This window comes from Lepidothrix coronata, unplaced genomic scaffold (genome assembly GCF_001604755.1).
Source record: "Lepidothrix coronata isolate B3197 unplaced genomic scaffold, Lepidothrix_coronata-1.0 Scaffold121, whole genome shotgun sequence".
In the NCBI taxonomy this organism is placed as follows: Eukaryota; Metazoa; Chordata; class Aves; order Passeriformes; family Pipridae; genus Lepidothrix; species Lepidothrix coronata.
In genome coordinates, this window is record NW_016690301.1 from 3,607,820 (window position 1) to 3,626,134 (window position 18,315).

The 18,315-nt window shown below is 52.6% G+C and overlaps 2 protein-coding genes across 14 annotated transcripts in view; one reads left to right on the forward strand and one right to left on the reverse strand.

Moving 5' to 3' along the window:
* The window catches only part of LOC108502566 (ankyrin repeat and KH domain-containing protein 1), a 99,542-nt gene extending 83,163 nt beyond the window's left edge, over positions 1–16,379 (forward strand). The window contains exons 29-38 of one of the 13 annotated variants that reach the window (XM_017825613.1): positions 550–660; positions 2,113–2,262; positions 2,566–4,175; positions 8,939–9,118; positions 10,228–10,482; positions 11,318–11,493; positions 12,096–12,260; positions 12,716–12,762; positions 15,800–15,973; positions 16,155–16,379. In XM_017825613.1, the coding sequence (XP_017681102.1) occupies positions 550–660; positions 2,113–2,262; positions 2,566–4,175; positions 8,939–9,118; positions 10,228–10,482; positions 11,318–11,493; positions 12,096–12,260; positions 12,716–12,762; positions 15,800–15,953 (2,848 nt within the window). In that variant the 3' untranslated portion in view covers positions 15,954–15,973; positions 16,155–16,379. Of the gene's footprint in view, positions 1–245; positions 442–549; positions 661–2,112; positions 2,263–2,565; positions 4,176–8,938; positions 9,134–10,227; positions 10,483–11,317; positions 11,494–12,095; positions 12,261–12,715; positions 13,212–15,799; positions 15,974–16,154 lie in introns of those variants that run through there. The other 12 variants (XM_017825614.1, XM_017825606.1, XM_017825608.1 and 9 more) reach the window with 12 other exon arrangements.
* Positions 16,380–17,037: 658 nt separating this feature from the next.
* LOC108502556 (amyloid beta A4 precursor protein-binding family B member 3-like) overlaps positions 17,038–18,315 on the reverse strand; it is a 5,963-nt gene continuing 4,685 nt past the window's right edge. Inside the window, exons 14-17 of the mRNA XM_017825596.1 lie at positions 18,145–18,270; positions 17,807–18,012; positions 17,544–17,652; positions 17,038–17,437 (exon numbers count right to left, since the gene is read on the reverse strand). Coding sequence (XP_017681085.1) covers positions 17,235–17,437; positions 17,544–17,652; positions 17,807–18,012; positions 18,145–18,270 — 644 coding nt within the window. The 3' untranslated portion in view covers positions 17,038–17,234. The remainder of the gene's footprint in view (positions 17,438–17,543; positions 17,653–17,806; positions 18,013–18,144; positions 18,271–18,315) is intronic.

The following is an 18,315-nucleotide window of genomic DNA, read 5'->3' on the forward strand; positions in this document are numbered from 1 at the left end:
TTTGAACCCTTGGCGAGTTGGTTCGGCCTCTGCCTTTTGATGTGGTCGCCAGTGGGGCTCTCCACAGTGCCATGGCCTTGCTGGGTGTGTGGTAGCAGCCTGTGCCCCTCTTGGGCAGGAACCCTCCTGACAGCAGCTGATCCACCTCTGACCTGGGGCTGCTCCAGCTCTCCTGGGGCTCTCGAGTCTCACCAGCTCAGCTCAACTGCTCACGTGGGTGTTGTCTGCTCTTCTGGCCATGGCAGGGTTCTAGAGATGGCATCCAGAACCCACCCTGTCCTCCTTCCCTGTGCCATGAGGAACATTCCATACAGTTCTGCACTGGTGTTTGCTGTGCCCTGGCTGATGGAAGTGTGTCCTGCCAAAGAGCTTTGTTGGTGACCACGGACGCGCGGTCGCAGTGCCCGGGAGCTGCATGGCTTCCTCTCCCAAAGCCTCTCCTGGTCTCAGCAAGAATCCTTCTCCTTCCCTTTCCCTGTGAGTGATCCCCCAGCTAGAAAGGATGTCTATCAAAGTAACGGATGCAAACATCCCTTCTGCCCCCGACAGGCAAGTGGGCAGAGTTTTGAAAGACCCTCCCCCCAGCAACACTCTGCAGCCAACACCGATTGAGCAATTCCAGCTGCAGAGAGGAGGGCGCTGCTGTTCCGGAGCAAAAAGGTACTGCTTGGGACACTTCTCCAGGTCAACACCATCAGCCTTGGCAGGGAGGGAGGGAAAGGTCTGTGGGTGATGGGTGGGAGGGGACTGGACACTGGGGTGGGCTTTCTTGGAGGAGAAATGTCTCCCTGGGGTTCCCAGTGGGATGAGGTGGAAGCAGACCAAGGTACAGTCAGGAGCCCTGTGAGCAGTGTGGGTGTTCTTGAAAGTTAGGTGATGATGGAAGCTCTGGTTTGATAGGGAGTGACTGGGATGTCTGGCTTGAGAGAGGAGCCATGGAGTTGGAGGGGGGGAAGAAAACCCAAAGCAGGGAGCAGCTGTGGGATAGAACTGGGTGCATACTCTGAAGTTCTGGAGATGGGAAAAGTTGTGGTGTGCTGTCTTGGCAGGAGAGGGGGAAATAAAACCACCTTGGCTACATGAGGTGATGCTTTAGAACATTTCCATTTATTTAGACATTTAGAATAAAAGGTGTTTCCTTTAAGTCCTGTTAAGCGAGAAACAGTTTCCTGAGGATCAAGAACTGGAATAGTTTCCAGGACTGGAATAGCTCCTTGGAGCTGGCAGCCTTTCCAGGGGGTGGTAGGGATGTGTCCCATGTTCAGAGGCACTTGCACTGTGATCAGTGGTTTCTGAACTCCCTTTGAATCCCCTCTAATTGTTCAACATTGAGCCAGGCACATCACTAACAAGCCTGAAGGCAGTGTATGGGTGCCAAAGGCCCACACCATAAAGTTTGGGGACAGTGGTGGCCCAGAGATCACAGCTGGGGTCTGGATGCAAGCAGAGCTCATGTTCCAAGACTTCCCAATGCTGTGTATGTGCACTGACCCACCAATACCACGTGAATCAGGAAAACTCTAAACTGACTGACTCAGTTGTTGTGGCCTGACAATGAGCCTGTCAGGGGCTTCCAGCAGCTCCCTAAATCCCAGGCCTGCACACCTTCACCATCTGCCACCGCCGTTGTTTGTTGGTGACTCAGCGCTTCCAGGTCTTGAGGTCTGAAAGAGATGAATACTCCAAGGTTGTGGATGCAGCCGATATTACAGAGCTGATCCCTGGGAAAACATTGGAAAGCCACTTCTCCATGCTATAATAGCTAAGCCACAGGCTTTTATATTTGAAGCAGCGCTGTTTATGTAAGTTTAGGTTGATAAGCTAAGGGTTTGTCTCACTTTGGAGAGGTACACAAGATAAGATAAAAGGCAGAAGTGTTTCTGAAGCAATGTGAGGCACATATATCTGTGTTACAGTAGTGCTGGAATAAATGCTTCTGGAGAGCCCTTGTCAGGTACTGAGGATGAATAATTTGAGTGGGGGAGTTTGAGAAGGCTCCAAAGGGTGAAGAAAGTATCAGCAGAAAACCACTTACTGCCCTGAAACTTAAGAATATTGCTTCAGCCACTGTCAGACAATGCATTTCACAGATTTCTGATCTTTGTGATATAGGTCAAAGAAATTATCAGTCCCAGCTTCTGTCGTATCTAGAATAATGGGAAGAGGTGGGTGCAACATCACGGCAATTCAAGATGTCACTGGCGCCCACATCGACGTTGATAAGCAAAAAGATAAGAATGGAGAGAGGATGATCACTATAAGGTACAGTATCTTCAAATGAAAGTCTTGAGTCAGTCCACGGTGTCATTTCTTGAGAAGCTTGTTTGCTTTTTAAGGCAGGACCTATTTAACTTCTTGGTACTGAATAGAGCACACATTCCTGCTGCCAAGTTATGCTGACAGTTGACTTCAGAGATAATCCTTAAGATACAGAGAAGTCAAGAAATAACTTACTGGAGTAAACATACAGTAGACTTATGGATCAGTCTGAAACTGAGGCTGTGGAATGTTGTGCAAAGTGGGGTTTCCTTTTGCAAAAGATAAACCTGTTTGTATTTAATCTAGGGGTGGTACAGAGTCCACGCGATACGCAGTGCAACTCATCAATGCCCTTATTCAAGATCCTGCCAAGGAACTGGAAGACTTGATTCCTAAAACCCATATAAGAACGCCTGCTTCGAGCGCCAAATCAATCCATGCAAACTTTTCATCTGGAGTCAGCACTGCGACTGCTTCCAACAAGAACTCCTTTCCTCTCGGAGCGCCGCCCCTCGTCACGTCGCAGTCATCGACACTGTCGACTTTCCAGCCTACCAACAAACTGAACAAGAACGTCCCCGCGAACGTGCGCTCGTCTTTTCCGGTGTCTCTTCCTCTCGCTTACTCTCACCCTCATTTTGCCTTGCTGGCTGCCCAAACTATGCAACAGATCCGGCACCCTCGCTTACCTATGGCCCAATTTGGAGGAACCTTTTCACCTTCACCGAACACTTGGGGACCATTCCCGGTGAGACCAGTTAACCCTGGCAGCACAAACAGCTCTCCAAAGCATAATAGCTCGAGTCGTGTAGGTAGCCAGAATGGAAACGTTTTGCAGACGGAGTCTCCCGGATTAGCTACGTCCAGTTGTCCCGTTACCGCCTCGTCTGTAGCTGCTTCCACCCAGCCGCTGTGCGTGACCAGTAACCGGACTCCCTCCTCGGTCAGGAAGCAGCTCTTCGCCTGCGTTCCCAAGACGAGCGCTGCAGCCACAGCCATCTCAACTGTGACGAGCACCTGTAGCACTCTGCCCTCAGCTCCCTCTGCTTCCCCAAACAACGGGCAGGTGCCCACGGCGTTCCTGCCATCCAGCGCTCCGCCGGCGCAGCATTCCGCGCTGAAAGCGGACTCGTTCTCGGCTGTCTCGGCGCCCAAGGAGAAGGTGCCGACCCCGGAGCAGCCGCCCGCAAACGCACCAGCTTCGGTCGCGAGCAGCTGCAGTATGTCAGCCAGCAGCAGCTCAGGGGGCACCGAGACCCGCCCCTCGAGCAGCCCTGCCCCGCTCAGTAACGCCCAGGAGGAGATACTGCCAACCAGCATGTCGGAGATCAGCCCTTCCATGTCGATGCCTTTCTCATCCAGCTCAGAAACTGCTCCTTTAAGCTTAGCGTCGCCCAGGTCAGTCGTTGCAGATAATCAGGACAACAGTAACTTACCTCAAGTAGCTGTACCAGCACCTCGAGTTACTCACAGGATGCAGTCCAGAGGTTCTTTCTATTCAGTGGTACCAAATGCAAACCTCCATCAAGATCCTCAGTCTATTTTTGTTACGAATCAAGTTCCTTTAACACCTTCTCAAGGTCCACCTGCTGCAGTGCAGCTTTCATCAGCCATGAACGTTATGAACGGTTCTCAGATGCACATTAACCCAGCAAACAAATCATTGCCTCCTGCCTTTGGGCCAGCAACGCTCTTCAATCACTTTAGTAGTCTTTTTGATAGCAACCAGGTGCCAGCTAACCAAGCATGGGGAGACTGTCCACTCTCTACCCGAGCAGCAGCTGACCCATCTTTCACTGTTCAGTCTACCTTTCTGAATAACTCTGTGCTAGGACACGTGGAAAACGTCCATCCTGACAACTCCAAGGCTCCTGGTTTCAGGCCACCTTCCCAGCGGGTTTCAACTAGTCCTGTAGGTAAGTCATTAAGGTCATGCACTGGACAAAATTCTTCAGCCATTGCACTTTGATCATCTCAAACTGATAGAGGAGTAGTCTGCAAATGACAGTCGGAGAATGCTTGTGTAATGAGGATGGCCTGTTTTTATCAAATGCTCTTTAAAATGTTGATGATTTTTTCTTCTTCAGCTCTTCTAGGCTCTTAGGTGTTGGGAAGATTGCAGACATTGCATTGCTTGTCCTCTGTAAGACACAGTAATGCTCCCACCAGTTTGTAGAATAGCACTGATTTTAGGGTTTGGGTTGGAATGGAACACAGTGTGGGGTGATACCAAACCTGAGGACATGTGGAGGTTCCAGCTGCAGCTGGAACAGTAGGCACGTGTTCCATATTTTATGTGAGACCCCAGTTTGACTCAGTGAGGGGAAACTCTCTGTGCCTTTTGATTCCCGATACGGCTCTGGGATTTTAGTAAGCTTATTTTGTGCTTTGGGAAATTGGTGTGCTACTGCATGGGGTGTTTTATTAGGAAGTTCAGTGTAGCAGTCCAAGCTTATCTGGATTTATTTGAGATGGGTTAGGAGCACTGACATTGAGCTTCCTGCCCTTGCTGTGCTCTGCCTGAAGGATCTTAGCGTTCCAACTATGTTGCAGACAACTGGCTGCACCCATTTGGCTGGAAGGGGCACTCAAGAGATCTAGTCTGTGCCACCCTTTGCCCTTGCCATGATGGCTGTGGGGTGCCCTGGGGTAGCTGGAGAGCCTTAACCACACAGTGTGTTGGGTATTTGGGCTGATGCTGGGACAGAACTCGAATGCTGGGTTGGGACAAGTCAAGTAGTTTGACTTTCAGACTAAAGCAGAAGGGAGCATTTGGAAGATGTGATGGTGAGGAAAGAAGGTTTTCAGCATTTCTGCTCCTCTCAGTTCATTTACAAACGTGCAGGACTTCTGCAAACCAGAAAGCTTCTCTCTGACTGGCTTTAACCACAAAACTGGGGTGTTTGCTATGGCTGTAGTTTTCTTAATAGTTTGATTTGGGCTGTATAGCTCTGCAAAGCCAGGGCACACCTAGAGCTCTGAGCCCCATCCAGTCTCAGCCTAGTAAGCAGAACCAGATGTGGAAGGTAAAGTAACTGGACCTTGTTCATCAGAGAGTGTTAATAAAGAGCTGCCAGACCCTCAGCAGGCTCCAGAAACACTTGACAATGGCTCAGCTTTTCCTCTAAACTGGGAGTTGGCTGTTGCTGACATAACCCCTGGGGCTGGAAGCCTGTGGCAAGTGGGATCTGCTGATTTCTCCCTGTGTGTGCAAACACTGACTGAGACTTCCCACAGCAGCAAAACATTTTGCTGTTTCCTTATGCAAAGGTCATCTCTTTGCTGTGGGGGTCCTTTATATATCCTTAAATGACTGTAAGTATTTAAAAGGCAGTGTAAATCTGTTTCTGCCCCCTGCATTAGGAAGATTAGGTAGGTAACCAAGGAGAGCTCATGCAGTGGACTTTGGGGAGATTAAGTCAGAAGTTCTCAACTGAAGCTCAAAAATATTTGGACAGAACACGCTTTTTCTGAGCTGGGATTTGATTAGGATATTGCAAAGTGAAGAAAAACTGCAAATGGGTAGGTGTGCTGCTGAAATTGTGCTTGGCAGGAGTGACTGGTTAGTCAGGTCCTTAGTTGATTCATTTAACGTTGTTTTACTTTCCACTGCTTTTGATCACCTTTGTTTCAGAATCTAAATTGTCCGTCACAGGTTTAGGGGAGCCTGGGGAGAAGGGGGTGTTTGGAAGGTGTGATAGTGAGGAAAGGAGTGGGCACAGTAGGCTGAGGACTTCTCCAACACCTTCCCTCAGGGTCCAAGTGTGGTCTGTCCATCCATCCCATTCACTGGCTTGTCCCCAGCTCAGCCTCCAAGGTGGGTTGAACTGGGAACTCCCATGGCTGTTTCCACAGGGCTCAGTGACAGGGTTCATGAGATTTTGGGAAGGGGCAGAAGGGCCAGTCACTGCTGGCTCATCCTTTGGCCAGCAGCAGCACCATGGAGAAGGAGCAGCCTGGGCCTGGCCTGGCAATTCTGTGTGGTGAGAGGGGATGGTAATGGCTTTGGAGCAGGTGGACACCCATCCTCTGATCTAGGATGTGCCTCTACACCTCAGGGAGCAGGGGGGTGTCTTTTGTGCCTGTCTGGCACGGTTGAGCCCTGGAAATTTTTCCACAAATAACCTTCCTTGGGGACCACCTCTAAACTGATTTGGTGGAGATTTAATGTCGTTTGTGTACTAAAGCAGCCTTTTCTTAACAGATTCTCACCTCAGGGTGAAGTTTGGGTACTCTGCTTTTCCTGTTTGTGGGTAAGCTCAGCTACAGCTTGAGTTTTCTCTGCTTCACTAGTTCACCAGGCACAGATTTCCCCCCTGCAGATCTTATGGACTGTGGATCTGCTCTGGAAATGGCCTATTTGTCCCACATTTTAGGTCTCTTGTCCTGGTAGTTTGCAGATTGAGGGCAGGCTTAGCCCAACCATCTGGGGAGGCTGTGAAGAAGACCAAAAGAAATGTAGTTGTTACTTCTTTCCTCTGCATTTTAAGAAGGGGTTTGAGATCTGGCTTATTAAAAGAAGTCTTGAAACTTGAAATATGCCAACTTAAGAAGCAGCACCTGAGTGTGGAATTGTGTGAAATGGACTCTGTTTCACATGGAGTGACCGAGTGTTGTGGCTGTTCCTCTAAAGCTGGAGGTAGCCCTTGCAATAAGCAGCATCTGCAGAAGTGCCTGGTGGCTTTGATAAACTGAATTTTGAGGAGAATTTGTGTGAGATCAATACACTCCTCTCAAAAGCTCAGTTATGCTTCCAGAGCACAATGAGGAGTTTGAGTTCATGGCCCAAGTAACTGCAGAAGATTTTAGTGTTACAAAACCTGACTTTTTTGGTAAGTACATGAATAGGAAGCTCGTTACTGCAATCAGAATTTGGTAAGTCATTGTTCAGAATAGCTATTTTTAATATCGAGCCAAGTTTTTCATCCACTTTTAGGAAGGACAAGATAACGATAAAAAGTGTTCTTTATGACCTGAAAACTCTGGATTTGTGGATCTCTGGCTGTCACACTCCCTTCAGCACATGGAACATACCCAGGAGTGCTGAAGTGGTCTTGCCTGTCCAGTTGTTGCACTTCAGAAGCTGTGTACCCATCATCCTCCTGAGCCATCCAAAGACACAGCTGGGCATCCCTCTCCTGCAGAAGAACTGTTTTTGTCATAATCCCTGCCTCGTTCTCTGTTTAGGAACCCAGCAGTGCCCGTGGGCAGCAGCACCTCTGTTACCCTTCTGTTTGGGGCAGACTTGGGGTCTTTGGTGGCTTGTCAGCCAGATGGCAGCTCCTGTTTTGATTTGTGGTGGAATTGGTCAGCACAGGGGCCTTTTTGGCTGCCACATTTGTGGGTGGAGGGTTGGCCAGAGTGTCCTGTCCATGGCTCCATGGGAGATGCCCAGGGAGGGCCCTGGGCTGCAGGTGCTGGAGCCAGTCTGTAACTCCAGACAAACTCAGGTCAACCCCAGTGCAGTCACAGGCATTGGGGTCCTCCTTGGAGCCACGGGGTCCTGCACTTCGTGCTGTGACAAACCTGAGAAGACTGTCCTGCCATGCTGGGGTCCCTCAGCTGAGCACCCTGTGTTCCAGCAGCAAGGGGGAGTGTATTTCTCCTTGGGTGTAAGGGAGACTTCTCTTTTTAACCTTTAGGCTAGTGAGAAAAGTACCTCCTTCAAATCCAGCAGGTCATTTCTGTCCATGTGAGCAGGTTGGATCTGGCACTTCTGGAAGCAGTTAAGGTTGACTTGGTTGATAATACCTTGGGGGGAAAAAGACCTGGCTTTCAGGAACTATCCAGGTGCTGAAAGGTGCCCCTCTAGTCTGTGACCTGAGGTACTGCCTGGCACCGACTGCTGTTTGTGCTGAGGTGTGAGTAGGTACAACCTTCAACCTCGCTCTGCAGCAATGTAGGCTGGTCCTGGTTGTGGTCATTTTGAAATGTTTAAATGGTTTTGAAACTAATCTTGTTTAATAGGCCCTTGAAACTAAACCCAAAACTCAGGTGAACATATGGCCATGCCCGTTTCTGCTTTCAGGTAATAACGTGTGATAAGAGCTTTTACAGCGTTTTGGAAAAGTACTTAAAAGCTTTGGCTTATTAAAAAAAATGTGATTCCCCCTTGTTAATAATTTTTGTGGGACTTTGAACTCTTTCTCCATCTCTCTCTTCCCCTCACACATCCCTGGAGGAAGAGCAGCCCCCTCCCCTGTGCTGCTGTGCCATGTCAGCCCTGTCTCTCTGGCCACAGCGTGCTCTGACTGATCTCTACATGAAGGTACCTATGGGATGGCAAAGTCCATCCTGCAGAGAACTCCTTCCCAGGTGCTGGATTCTCCTGGGACTTTCACAGAGCCCTGTATCCCTGTTGGATTTGTGTGGCTTTTCTGTAAGCAAAGGTCCTGGCCACTCCCAGCTCTCCTGCTCCGCCCTCCCTGCTAAGATCATTCCTTTCAGTGACCAAAGGGATGGCTGTTTTTGCAAAAACTTGAGGCCAAACCAGAGAGCCTCCAGAAATGCCTCTGCGGTTTCTGAGGGAGAGTCGTGCACCTGTAAAATGACCTTACCATGTGCAGATGCCCCCAAAGGTGATGAGATGCTTTAATTATATTTGGAGCACTAGCTTTCTCTGGTGCTTTGAAGCAGGTTCCCAAAGAGAGATATTTAATCAAATTTATGTTTATTTCAGGCTTACCCTCTCTAGATCCATCCAACAGCTCTACAACTTCTTCTTCAGGTCCTTTGACAGGCTTTTCAGCAAACATACAAGGAGCACGGGTTTACCTTCAAGGGCCAGCGCCTGTTGGGACTCCCAGCTTTAACAGACAGCATTTTTCACCACATCCTTGGACAAGCGCAACAAATTCATGTAGGAACTTCATGGGTCTGTCTTAGTTAACTATAAATTCATAGCTATTGTCTTTAGTAGATTTCTAACTTGAGGGGAAGTTACCCAGTGATGCACAAAATGCTTTCCAATTGCTTTTGGCAGCTGTGAGGATGGCGTGCACATCCCAAGCTGTGCTATTTTATGGTGGGTTTTTTTCCCCATGCCATTAGTTCTGGTAGCATTATTAAAGGTATATTTGGGCAAAAAAACAAGTCATTGTAGGCTCTGAGAGGAGAGGGCATGAAGCTGTGGGGGAGTAGGGGTGATTATACCAAGCTAAAAATTCCCCTCTAAGTAGTTTGAGTGCAGTATTAGGTGAAAATGTCATGTTTGCCATGGTTTGAAGTTATACTTGCCTTTTTTTCTTTTTTGTTTTTTTAATTGGGATCTGGAATTCTACTTAAAATGTTCCAAAATATTTGAGCATCATCCGAGGTAACAGTGGGGGGGTTTCCTCCTAATGGGAAGAACATGGAAGTAGCTTTACAGAAAATACGGGTCTTTAATTCAGAATCTTAGCTGAAGAGGTTTTTCATGTCACTGCATGCAACTTCAGTGCCACTCTTGAGTTTAAGAACCAAAATGTTTAAAGGAGTGCTCAAAGGAAGTTGGATTTCCCCAGGAGAGTCAGTGATGCTTCTGAAGTTGGCGGGACTTACGCTCTTAGGTCACACCTGTGGCTTTGGGAAGCTGGCTGATTTCTCTTCTGCTGGAAGTTGTGGATACCAAAACCAGGCTGTTTAGATATTTATGGTGTTTTGGCTGATGTTTTCACCTCTTCCTGAAACTCTTCCATGTTTCTTATTCTTTCTTGTAATTAATTTAGATACACTGCTATGTCATGAGAATATCACGATTCTGATGGCTGAAAGCATTTGTGTTGTAATGTTGATTTTGAGAGTTAAAATAACTTGTAGACAGAATTTCTGTGCAAGACTTGAAGAATGCTTGCCAAAAAAGAAAAAGCCTTTAAAACATTTTATAATTTGCTTTGAGATAATATGGGGGGGGGGATAGAGCGGGTGGCATTTATGCTTAACGCTGTGTGTGCTTTGTGTGTTATTAAGCACAGGAAATACTCTTTTCAGCAGGTGAATCTCCTATTCCATCAGTTTCCTCAGGATCATCTTCGCCCCTCTCAGCTGCTTCTGCACCTTCTAACCTGGGCCAGCCAAAAACGGGTAACGCCAGTCAAGATCGAAAGGTCCCCCCTCCCATCGGGACAGAGAGACTCGCCAGGATCCGGCAGGGAGGCTCCGTCACTCCGACGCCCTTGGGAACCAACTTCACAGCTCCCGTGGGCCACAGCGGCATCTGGTCCTTCGGAGTGAACAGCGTGTCTGGTGAGCGTTGTACAGCCCAAGGCAGCCCAAAGAAACTTCCAGGGCCTCTCAGAGGGACTGGGAAAGGAAAGTTGAGGAGGAATAACGTTCCGCAGTCGGTACTCAGCTTCCGTGCAGGGCATCCCGAAGGGAGAGCTGGTGTCAGTGCTGGGAAGTGAAGTTCTTGTGGAAAGGAGGAGGTGCAGCATTTGAGGTGTAGAGCGTTTCCATTGACAGCTCTAAAGACAAGCATTTGAGTCCTGCATTTGTTGTGTGTTCCAGCAAAGCCCTCCGCACTTTGGTTAACATGTATCTCATCACTGCTGTGTTGTTACAAGGAAAGCTGGTGTGTGCTCACAGACTGTGCTGGGAGCTCCATTGGATCTTCATTGTTCTGCTGTGGACACCTGGAACTCCCAGTTCCTGGTAGTCCCCATCCTCTCCACCCTTGTCTGGAGGATCAGGATGCCCAAACTTACCTGGCCTCACCAGGCTGCCCTTTCCCTATTTTTGCCCCTGTCACAAGTGTAGCTTTTTTCTATATTCCTACGTACATGGGAGACTGGAGGGGAGAAGGATGTGTAGCCAGCCTTACACAGGGTCTGCTGCAGCATCCCTGGGAGAGGGATGCAGGTCAGACAGGTGTGTTTCCACTGTCTGTAATGGATTATCAGCCTAAACCTGCAGGTACCTTCTGCTGAGGCAGGTCTGCCCTGGCCAGAGCAGAACCCTCAAATACCTCTGGCTGTGTGTTTTCAGGGAGCCTTTGGGTGGATGTAGGTGTGTGCAGCTGCTGAATTCTACTCCAGAGTATCTGCAGTGAATTTTCAATCTCCATTTTCAATCTCCTTTCCAGAAGGCCTATCAGGTTGGTCTCAGCCTGTCATGGGAAGTCATCCAATGCATCAGCAGCTGTCAGACCCAGGCACGTTTTCTCAGCATCAGCCCATGGAGAGAGATGATTCTGGAATAGTGGCTCCCTCGAATATTTTCCACCAACCTATGCCAAATAGTTTTGTGGATTTTTCTAAAGTAAGTTACAAAGGGTTGAATTTAGTCTGTGAAATGACCAAGGACTGACTTTGTTATATCTCCTGTTCTCCCTGTTCACACTTCATGTGTGTGTGCCTCTACTGCCATTGCTCACCACCCCAGTCTTGAACCTCTTTTCATCCCAGAACTGCCCAAGCCTGGAGGCACATCTGAACAAAACCAGAGGTTGTAGATTGCTGATGTTCTCTAGTCAGTACCTGAAGGCCTCCCTTGCTTTCCAGTGTTTCCTCTCTCAGAGGCTCAGGAAGGTTTCACAAAGCTTGCTCAGCTCTTGAAGCTGATTAAAGGTTTGCTTAATGCTTTCAGCACAAATCATGCCCACGGTACCCCACACCTTCCTTAAGGAAGTGGCAGGAGGAGAGGACTCACAGCATGTTTCAGAAGGAGCTGTAGCATGTGCTCTTGGGATCTTCTGCATGGCAGAACAACATAATTGTCCCATAGTCTGCCCCTGTGTTCCCTCACAGTGCTGAGATTCCTGCCATTAGGGGAACGTTCTGCATGGATGTGACCTGCCTCTGTCACCTGGGCAGACGTGGTCCCACAGCCACCCTTCACCGAGTGCTCTCTTGTCCCCTCAGGGCCTGCCCATCTCCATGTACGGCGGCACCCTGATCCCCTCGCACCCCCAGCTGGCAGATGGCCCAGGAGGGCCCCTCTTTAACGGGCTCCATACTCCAGATCCCGCCTGGAATCCCATGATCAAAGTTGTCCAGAACTCAACAGAATGTACTGATGCTCAGCAGGTAGTGTGGCTGCCTTTTCCCACCTGTGCTTACCCAGGGCTTTATGCAGTGGTGTGATATCCATTTTTGGATTGGTGACATGTTTGGGTTTTTTTCAGTTCTTTGAAACTAGATTTGAGATTGTTTGCATGACTTTTCCCTACTCCGTGTGTGTGTGTGTGTGTGTTCATAAAATATCTATGGAGCTGTCAGTACCAAACCTTACAGGTAAAACAAGCAGCATTTCAAGACTGCTCAGCCAGGTAATGGACTGTTACACGTGAGAGGGTTTATATCTGTGCTCAGCACCTTGCAGGTTGTCAGTCACACCTTGGCTGGAGCTGGAGAGCTCCTGCTTTTGGACAGTCTGGTTGTATTTTGGGGGAAGCCTTACGCTCGCCCTCAGTGGTTAAACACTGTTAAAGGAACCTTTATTTGTTTTCATAATAGATTTGTCTTTTTATTTCTTGCTGTAGATTTGGCCTGGCACCTGGGCACCTCACATTGGAAACATGCATCTCAAGTACGTCAACTGATTTAAGGGGGTCTGTCCTTTTTTAGCCTGGTTTGGGAATCTTTATGACCTTGAAGAACCCTGGGGTTTTTTTTTCATGTGCCTAAGTGATTTTCTGTGGGCTGTAACAATGGAAACTTGATTGCCCGTTGTATAACAACAAATTGACTTTACCTATATAAACTGATTCTGCTCTCCAATTAGTTTAGCCACTTTAAACTTCAAAAATCAGACAAAACTAGCGCTTTTGGCTAAACACTACTGAACGCTCCTTGTACGCAGCAGAGAACGAGCTGATGACATGAGTTCAGCCTTTTAGGGTGGTAAATACCTGTCCAATTGTTTACAGACTTCAAAGGAAAAGCTGAGTGAATTTCATGTCGTATAGTGGCTCTACTTTATGTAGCCTGTATTAATGTGAAATATTTACCTGAATACTCAATAAAAGGCAAACAGCATTCGTAGGTTGTGTGTGAGAATTTTGGAAAGGGCTGGATGTTGCTGTCCTCGGTAGTTGCTCCCGTGCCTGGTGACACATCCCAGGGCCACATTCCAAGCACCTGGGTGCAGTCAGGATTTGGGTTTGGAGCCGCAGGTGTCTGTGATTGATGTCTGCAGAGCCCTTCCCCCTGCCAGTTGTGAGCCTGTTATTGGTGTGAACCTGCTTCTGTGTTACCTTTTTGTCCTGGATTAGTTCTGCTGCTTCGAGCGCTCCTTTTGCAGGTGGGTCGCCCGAGAGATGAGGTTTTGCTCAGGGCTGCAAGGGCTGACAGCAGTGGTAGGTAAATGCAGCGTTCCTTCACCAGCTGCCCAGAAGCAGATCTTGGGAACTAAGGGCTTCCCACTGGAGGAAAACCTAATAGATTCAATTACAAGCTTCTTGTAACACTCTAAATCTGGTAAGAGCTCCTCGAGTCTTTTCTGTGAAGAAGAGGAGGATTTTTGCACTCTGCTTAAGATGAACATTAATTCCTGACCCAGTTCCCCACTTTCTGCACTTGGACTGTGCCTATTTCTGCTTTTGCTCCAAGGCAATGCAGTAAGCACACGGAATGTTGGGTCCATTCCTTAAGCAGGGAACTACAGTGCACATAGTATCCATCTAAAGGACCACCCTCAGTGGTCTCAGACTAGGTGGAGACCTTCCTCCACCTTATCCAGACAAATCCTTATATGCAGCAGCAGAATTTCCCCAGGAAAAGCATGAGGAAGTACTTGAAAATCACAGTGCACAAGCAGTGTCTGAGTACCGCAGGCAGATCAACCTCGGAAGCACTACTGGATGGTATATTCAGATATTTTTCCTGGTATTTGAGAAAGAATGCAAAATAAATTGGAACTGCTGCTGCCCCACTGACAGTGCAGACACCAAAGGAGAAACACATAGAATCAGTCAGAGAAGGGTTTGGGTTCAAAGGGACCTTTAAGATCACCCAGTCCAACCCACTGCCACGTGTCTTAACAGCAGTTGTATTGAAAACCGGTGGTGTTGTGGTGCAGTAGATGTGTGCTCTCAGGGTTGAGGTGCAGGAGAGGGGTGGGGTGCTGACTTTTGTGGGCTCCCTGGCTGCAGCAAAGCACTGCCATGTCCTCCTGCCTCATCCCAGGGAGCCCTTGTCTCCCCAGCCCAGAGGGCTACAGCTCCAGCTACACAGTCTCCTCCATTGCAGTGCAGAGCAAGACCCAGCATGGGGCTGGGGCTGTCCCTGGAATGCCCTGGGCCACCCCAGCCCTGCCTCATGTGGGCAGCTCTTTCTCTTGCTGGGCTCTCCCTGTGCAGCTCTGTCCTTGGGGACACGGGTACCTGCTCTGGACACCAGACCCAGGCAGGCCCATGGGGTGGTGACAGCCCAGAGCTGAGGTGGAAAAGGGAACCCCGGAGCTTTGTAGGAAGATCCTGCTCAGTTTGGGCCATCGTTGCCCCGTGGTGCAGGGGGGCACAGGGAGGGGCTGGGGAGTGGGCTGGTGGCAGTGCCACTGGGCTGGTGGGTGCAGCGCTGGTCCCTCGGGGCTGGCTGGCTCAGGGGGAGGCACGGGGCTAACATAAGAACCTGCTCCCACCTGAGTTCAGCAGCCCTGGGTGACAGAGCTCCCCCTTCCCCTCCTGCCCCCTTCTGATGCCCCAGCAACGCCCCTGGGTCAGCTGTTGAGCAGGTTCTCTTTGCTGTCTGTCCTCAGGGAAGTGTGTGAGCTGGGTATGTTTTGGGTTGAGCCACAGGCGCCCATCCTTTGGGCCCTGACTCCATCATGTGCCTTTGGTTAAGCTGCTCTGGTGTGGAGGAGCCCAGCCCAGTGCTGTGGGGCTGTGGCAGGCATGGCCTGTGTAACGTGTTTGTGGTGCCAAGCAGGAGCTCTGGGTTCCCTGGCACCTCAGACAGGAGCTCCAGGCTCCCTGGCACCCTGGGCTGCACCTGCTGCCAGAGCCTGGCAAGGAGCTGGTGCTCAGCTGCAGGGATGACCGGGCAGGGCAGCAGATGTGGCACATGGGCTGATGTGACCTCGGGCATTGGTGGCAGGCAGTTGGGGCATGGGGGGGAGGCAGTGTGTGCCCCAGGTGGGCACTGCACACCTGGCAGGCTGGAGGAGGAGGTGTCCCATCAAACCCAGCTGCTGCCCTTGTGCAGGAGGCAGCAGGTGGCTGGATGAGCTGATGGAAGGGTCCCCAGGGTGCCCCTGTGGGACACCCAGCCTTTCCTGCTCGGCCCTGGGCAGGGACCTGCAGCTGCCGTGCCACCAGGCTTGCCTGAGCTGTGTGCCCTGGGCTGGCCCTGCCCTCCAGGGATGGCTAGACCTGTGGAGGCTGGACCCCCTGTGCTGAGCCCTGCAGAGCTCCAGGAGCCTCAAGGGCAGGAACAATGTGGGGAAGAGCTGCTGGGCAGGACGGGTGTCACGGGCTGCCCTGTGGGAAGCACCGTGGTGGCTCCAGAGCCAGATGTGTCCCCGAGCCATGGCCGAGCGCTGGGTCCCACCCCCTGCTCTGGGCTGTGGTGCTCAGGGCGGGGGGTGGCCGGGCCCAGCAGTGCCTGACAGCCCCTGCTTTTGGCAGGTACCCCCATCATCTGCGACCGCAAGTTCCTGCTGGAGTGCAAGAATTCACCCGCGGCCAGGACCCCTCCCTGCTGCCTGCCCCAGACCCCCGGTGTCACATCCCTGGCCCAGTCCAGCCTCGTCAAGCTGGAGGAGCTCAAGGAGCGGAATGAGAGCCAAGAGGCCATGCCAGGTGAGCAGCCCAGGCCTGTGGCCCCCACCCATGGACCACCTGACTGGGGCACAGGGCTCCTGCCTGGCCACAGGGGCAAGGGGAGAGCCCGGCCCAGCCCCAGTTCCAGCTCCTGACCCCTTTGCCTGCCTATGTCTCCCAAGGCAGCCCCATCCTAACCCTGTATCCATGCCCTTTGCAGATCAAGACCAGTTTGAGATGGACATCTGAGTTTCCAGCTCCCCGTCTCCAGGCCATGGCTGGGCCTGTTCCTGGGCCTCGTGGAGGTGCTGGCACCGTGACCAGCTGGCTGCAGCCCTCTCTGATGCTGGGGATGGACGTGTGACACCTCAGGCTCTAGCACAAGTGGCTGGTGCAATTGCCTAGGAGCTCATGCTTGATCAATAAACACCGTGAAACCCCTGTGCTGACCTGGTGTGTGTCTGTCGGGGCTCAGCGGGGTTCTCACACCCCCGGGGAGGGGGCTGAGCAGCACCAGCAGGGTGCAGGGGGTGACACTGCAGGTGGGGGTTGGTGAAGGCCTGGGTGGTTCCCAGCTGTGGTGGGGGGCAGCTGGTGAGTGCCAGTGGGGTGGGAACAGCACAGTCAACACCTAACTGTGGGCACATGTTTGTCCCTGGACCTGCCTGTCCCTGGATCCCAAACTCGAGTCTGAACTGTGCCAGGAGGGCAGGAGCCCAGATGGGAGCAGAAGCTGTGGCTGCAGCACGAACCTTGGCCATGCCGAGCTGCTGGGGACTGCTGGCACATTGGCCTCCACGGCCAGCCTGGACCCCTCCTGCAGCAGAGCTGGGGCTGCTGTAGGCACCCCACAGCCAAATGGGAGGCCAGAAGGGCCAGGCTTTGCCAGTGCAGCAGGAACACACAGCACTGCCTGCTCCAGCCAGGTGCTTCTGGTTTCTTCCCTTCACATCCTGCTGGCTGGGAGCACCCTGCCAAGGCCAGAGCCCCTTGGCCAAGCCTGACATAGCAGGCTTTGTGGCCTCACCCAGCAATCCTGTCTCCCACTGCCCCTGGGAGCCCCAGGACCTGCCAGTGCCAGAACCCTCGGGCAGACTGTGGCTGGGGGCAGGTTGGTGTTGTTTATTAAACATAATGAATCGCCACTAAAATGTCGCAATGATTAAAATCCCCTTTTCCTGGATGAGGATTGGGAAGCAGAGGGGGTGCCCCGACTCCCTCTGGCAGCGGGGTCCCTGCTCCTGCCGGTGGCCCCGGGCAGGGGCTGCCCCGCTCACAGTCCGCAGCCCCGCCCCCGGTGTCAGGGCTCCTCCTGGCCCGGCTCGGTCTCGGTCTTGGGCTCGGTCTCGGTCTCAGCGCTGCCGTCCGTTGCGTCGGGCAGGTTCCGTGTCTCGGCGATGAGGCGCTTGACGCCCACCATCCACTGGCTCACCTCGTTCACGTGGTCCACCATGAGCGAGCGGTGGATCTCGTCAGCCGCGTCCCAGTGCTGCTGCTGGAGCTCTGCCAGGTCAAGGGAACCCGTCAGGGGGTGCAGGATCCACCTTCCCACGGGTGCCCATGACCCAGGGCCCGCTGCTGGCCCGGCTGCAGCCCGCTCGCCCCGTACCTTGCACCAGGAGGCTCATCCTCTTCCTCACCGGTGCCGACAGCTTCCCCTGAGCCCACGCGTCCTCCAGCACTGTCAGCCGCCGCCCGATGTCATTGCACACTTGTTTCTGGAAGCAGAGGTGAGCTGGGAGAGGGGGGAACCGCCCCCACCAGCTCTGGGCAGCGCCCGGGGCAGGGGCGGCTCTCCCCCCTCTCGGGGAGCCGGGGACCGGCAGCTCCTGCACCGCGGGGTCCGAGGCGGCGGGAGGGGCCCGGGCTCACCTGCACCGAGGGCCGGCAGGAGTCCAGGGCCGCCCGCAGCGGGGCGAGCACGGTGTCGGCGGACACGCTGCACTCCCGCTCCTCCGGGCACGGCCGCGCCTCGGCCCGCGGGGCAGCGCCCACGGGCCCCAGCGGGGGCGGCCCCAGCGCCCGGGGGGGCGGCGCGGAGGGGTCTGCGGGGGCACTGCCCGGGGCCGGGGGGGCACCTGCGGGGCAGAGGCGGCGGCGCGGGGCCCGTCAGCCCGGGCCAGGGCCCCGCACACCGGGTCCGAGCGGGGAGCGGCCCCCGGGGCTCCGGGCGGGGCCGAGGGGCGGGCGGGGGCTCGGGCGGTGCTGACCTGGGGATGCGCCCTCGGGCGGGGGGGGGGCCCGGCGGGTGAGCGGCGTCCGGCGGGAGCCCCCGGCCTGCGCCTGCAGCCCGTACGAGAACTGGGGGGGGTCGTTCCAGCCGCGCTCCTGGTTCCCTGCGGCGGCGAAGGAGCGCGGTGAGATCGCGGAGAGGGGACACC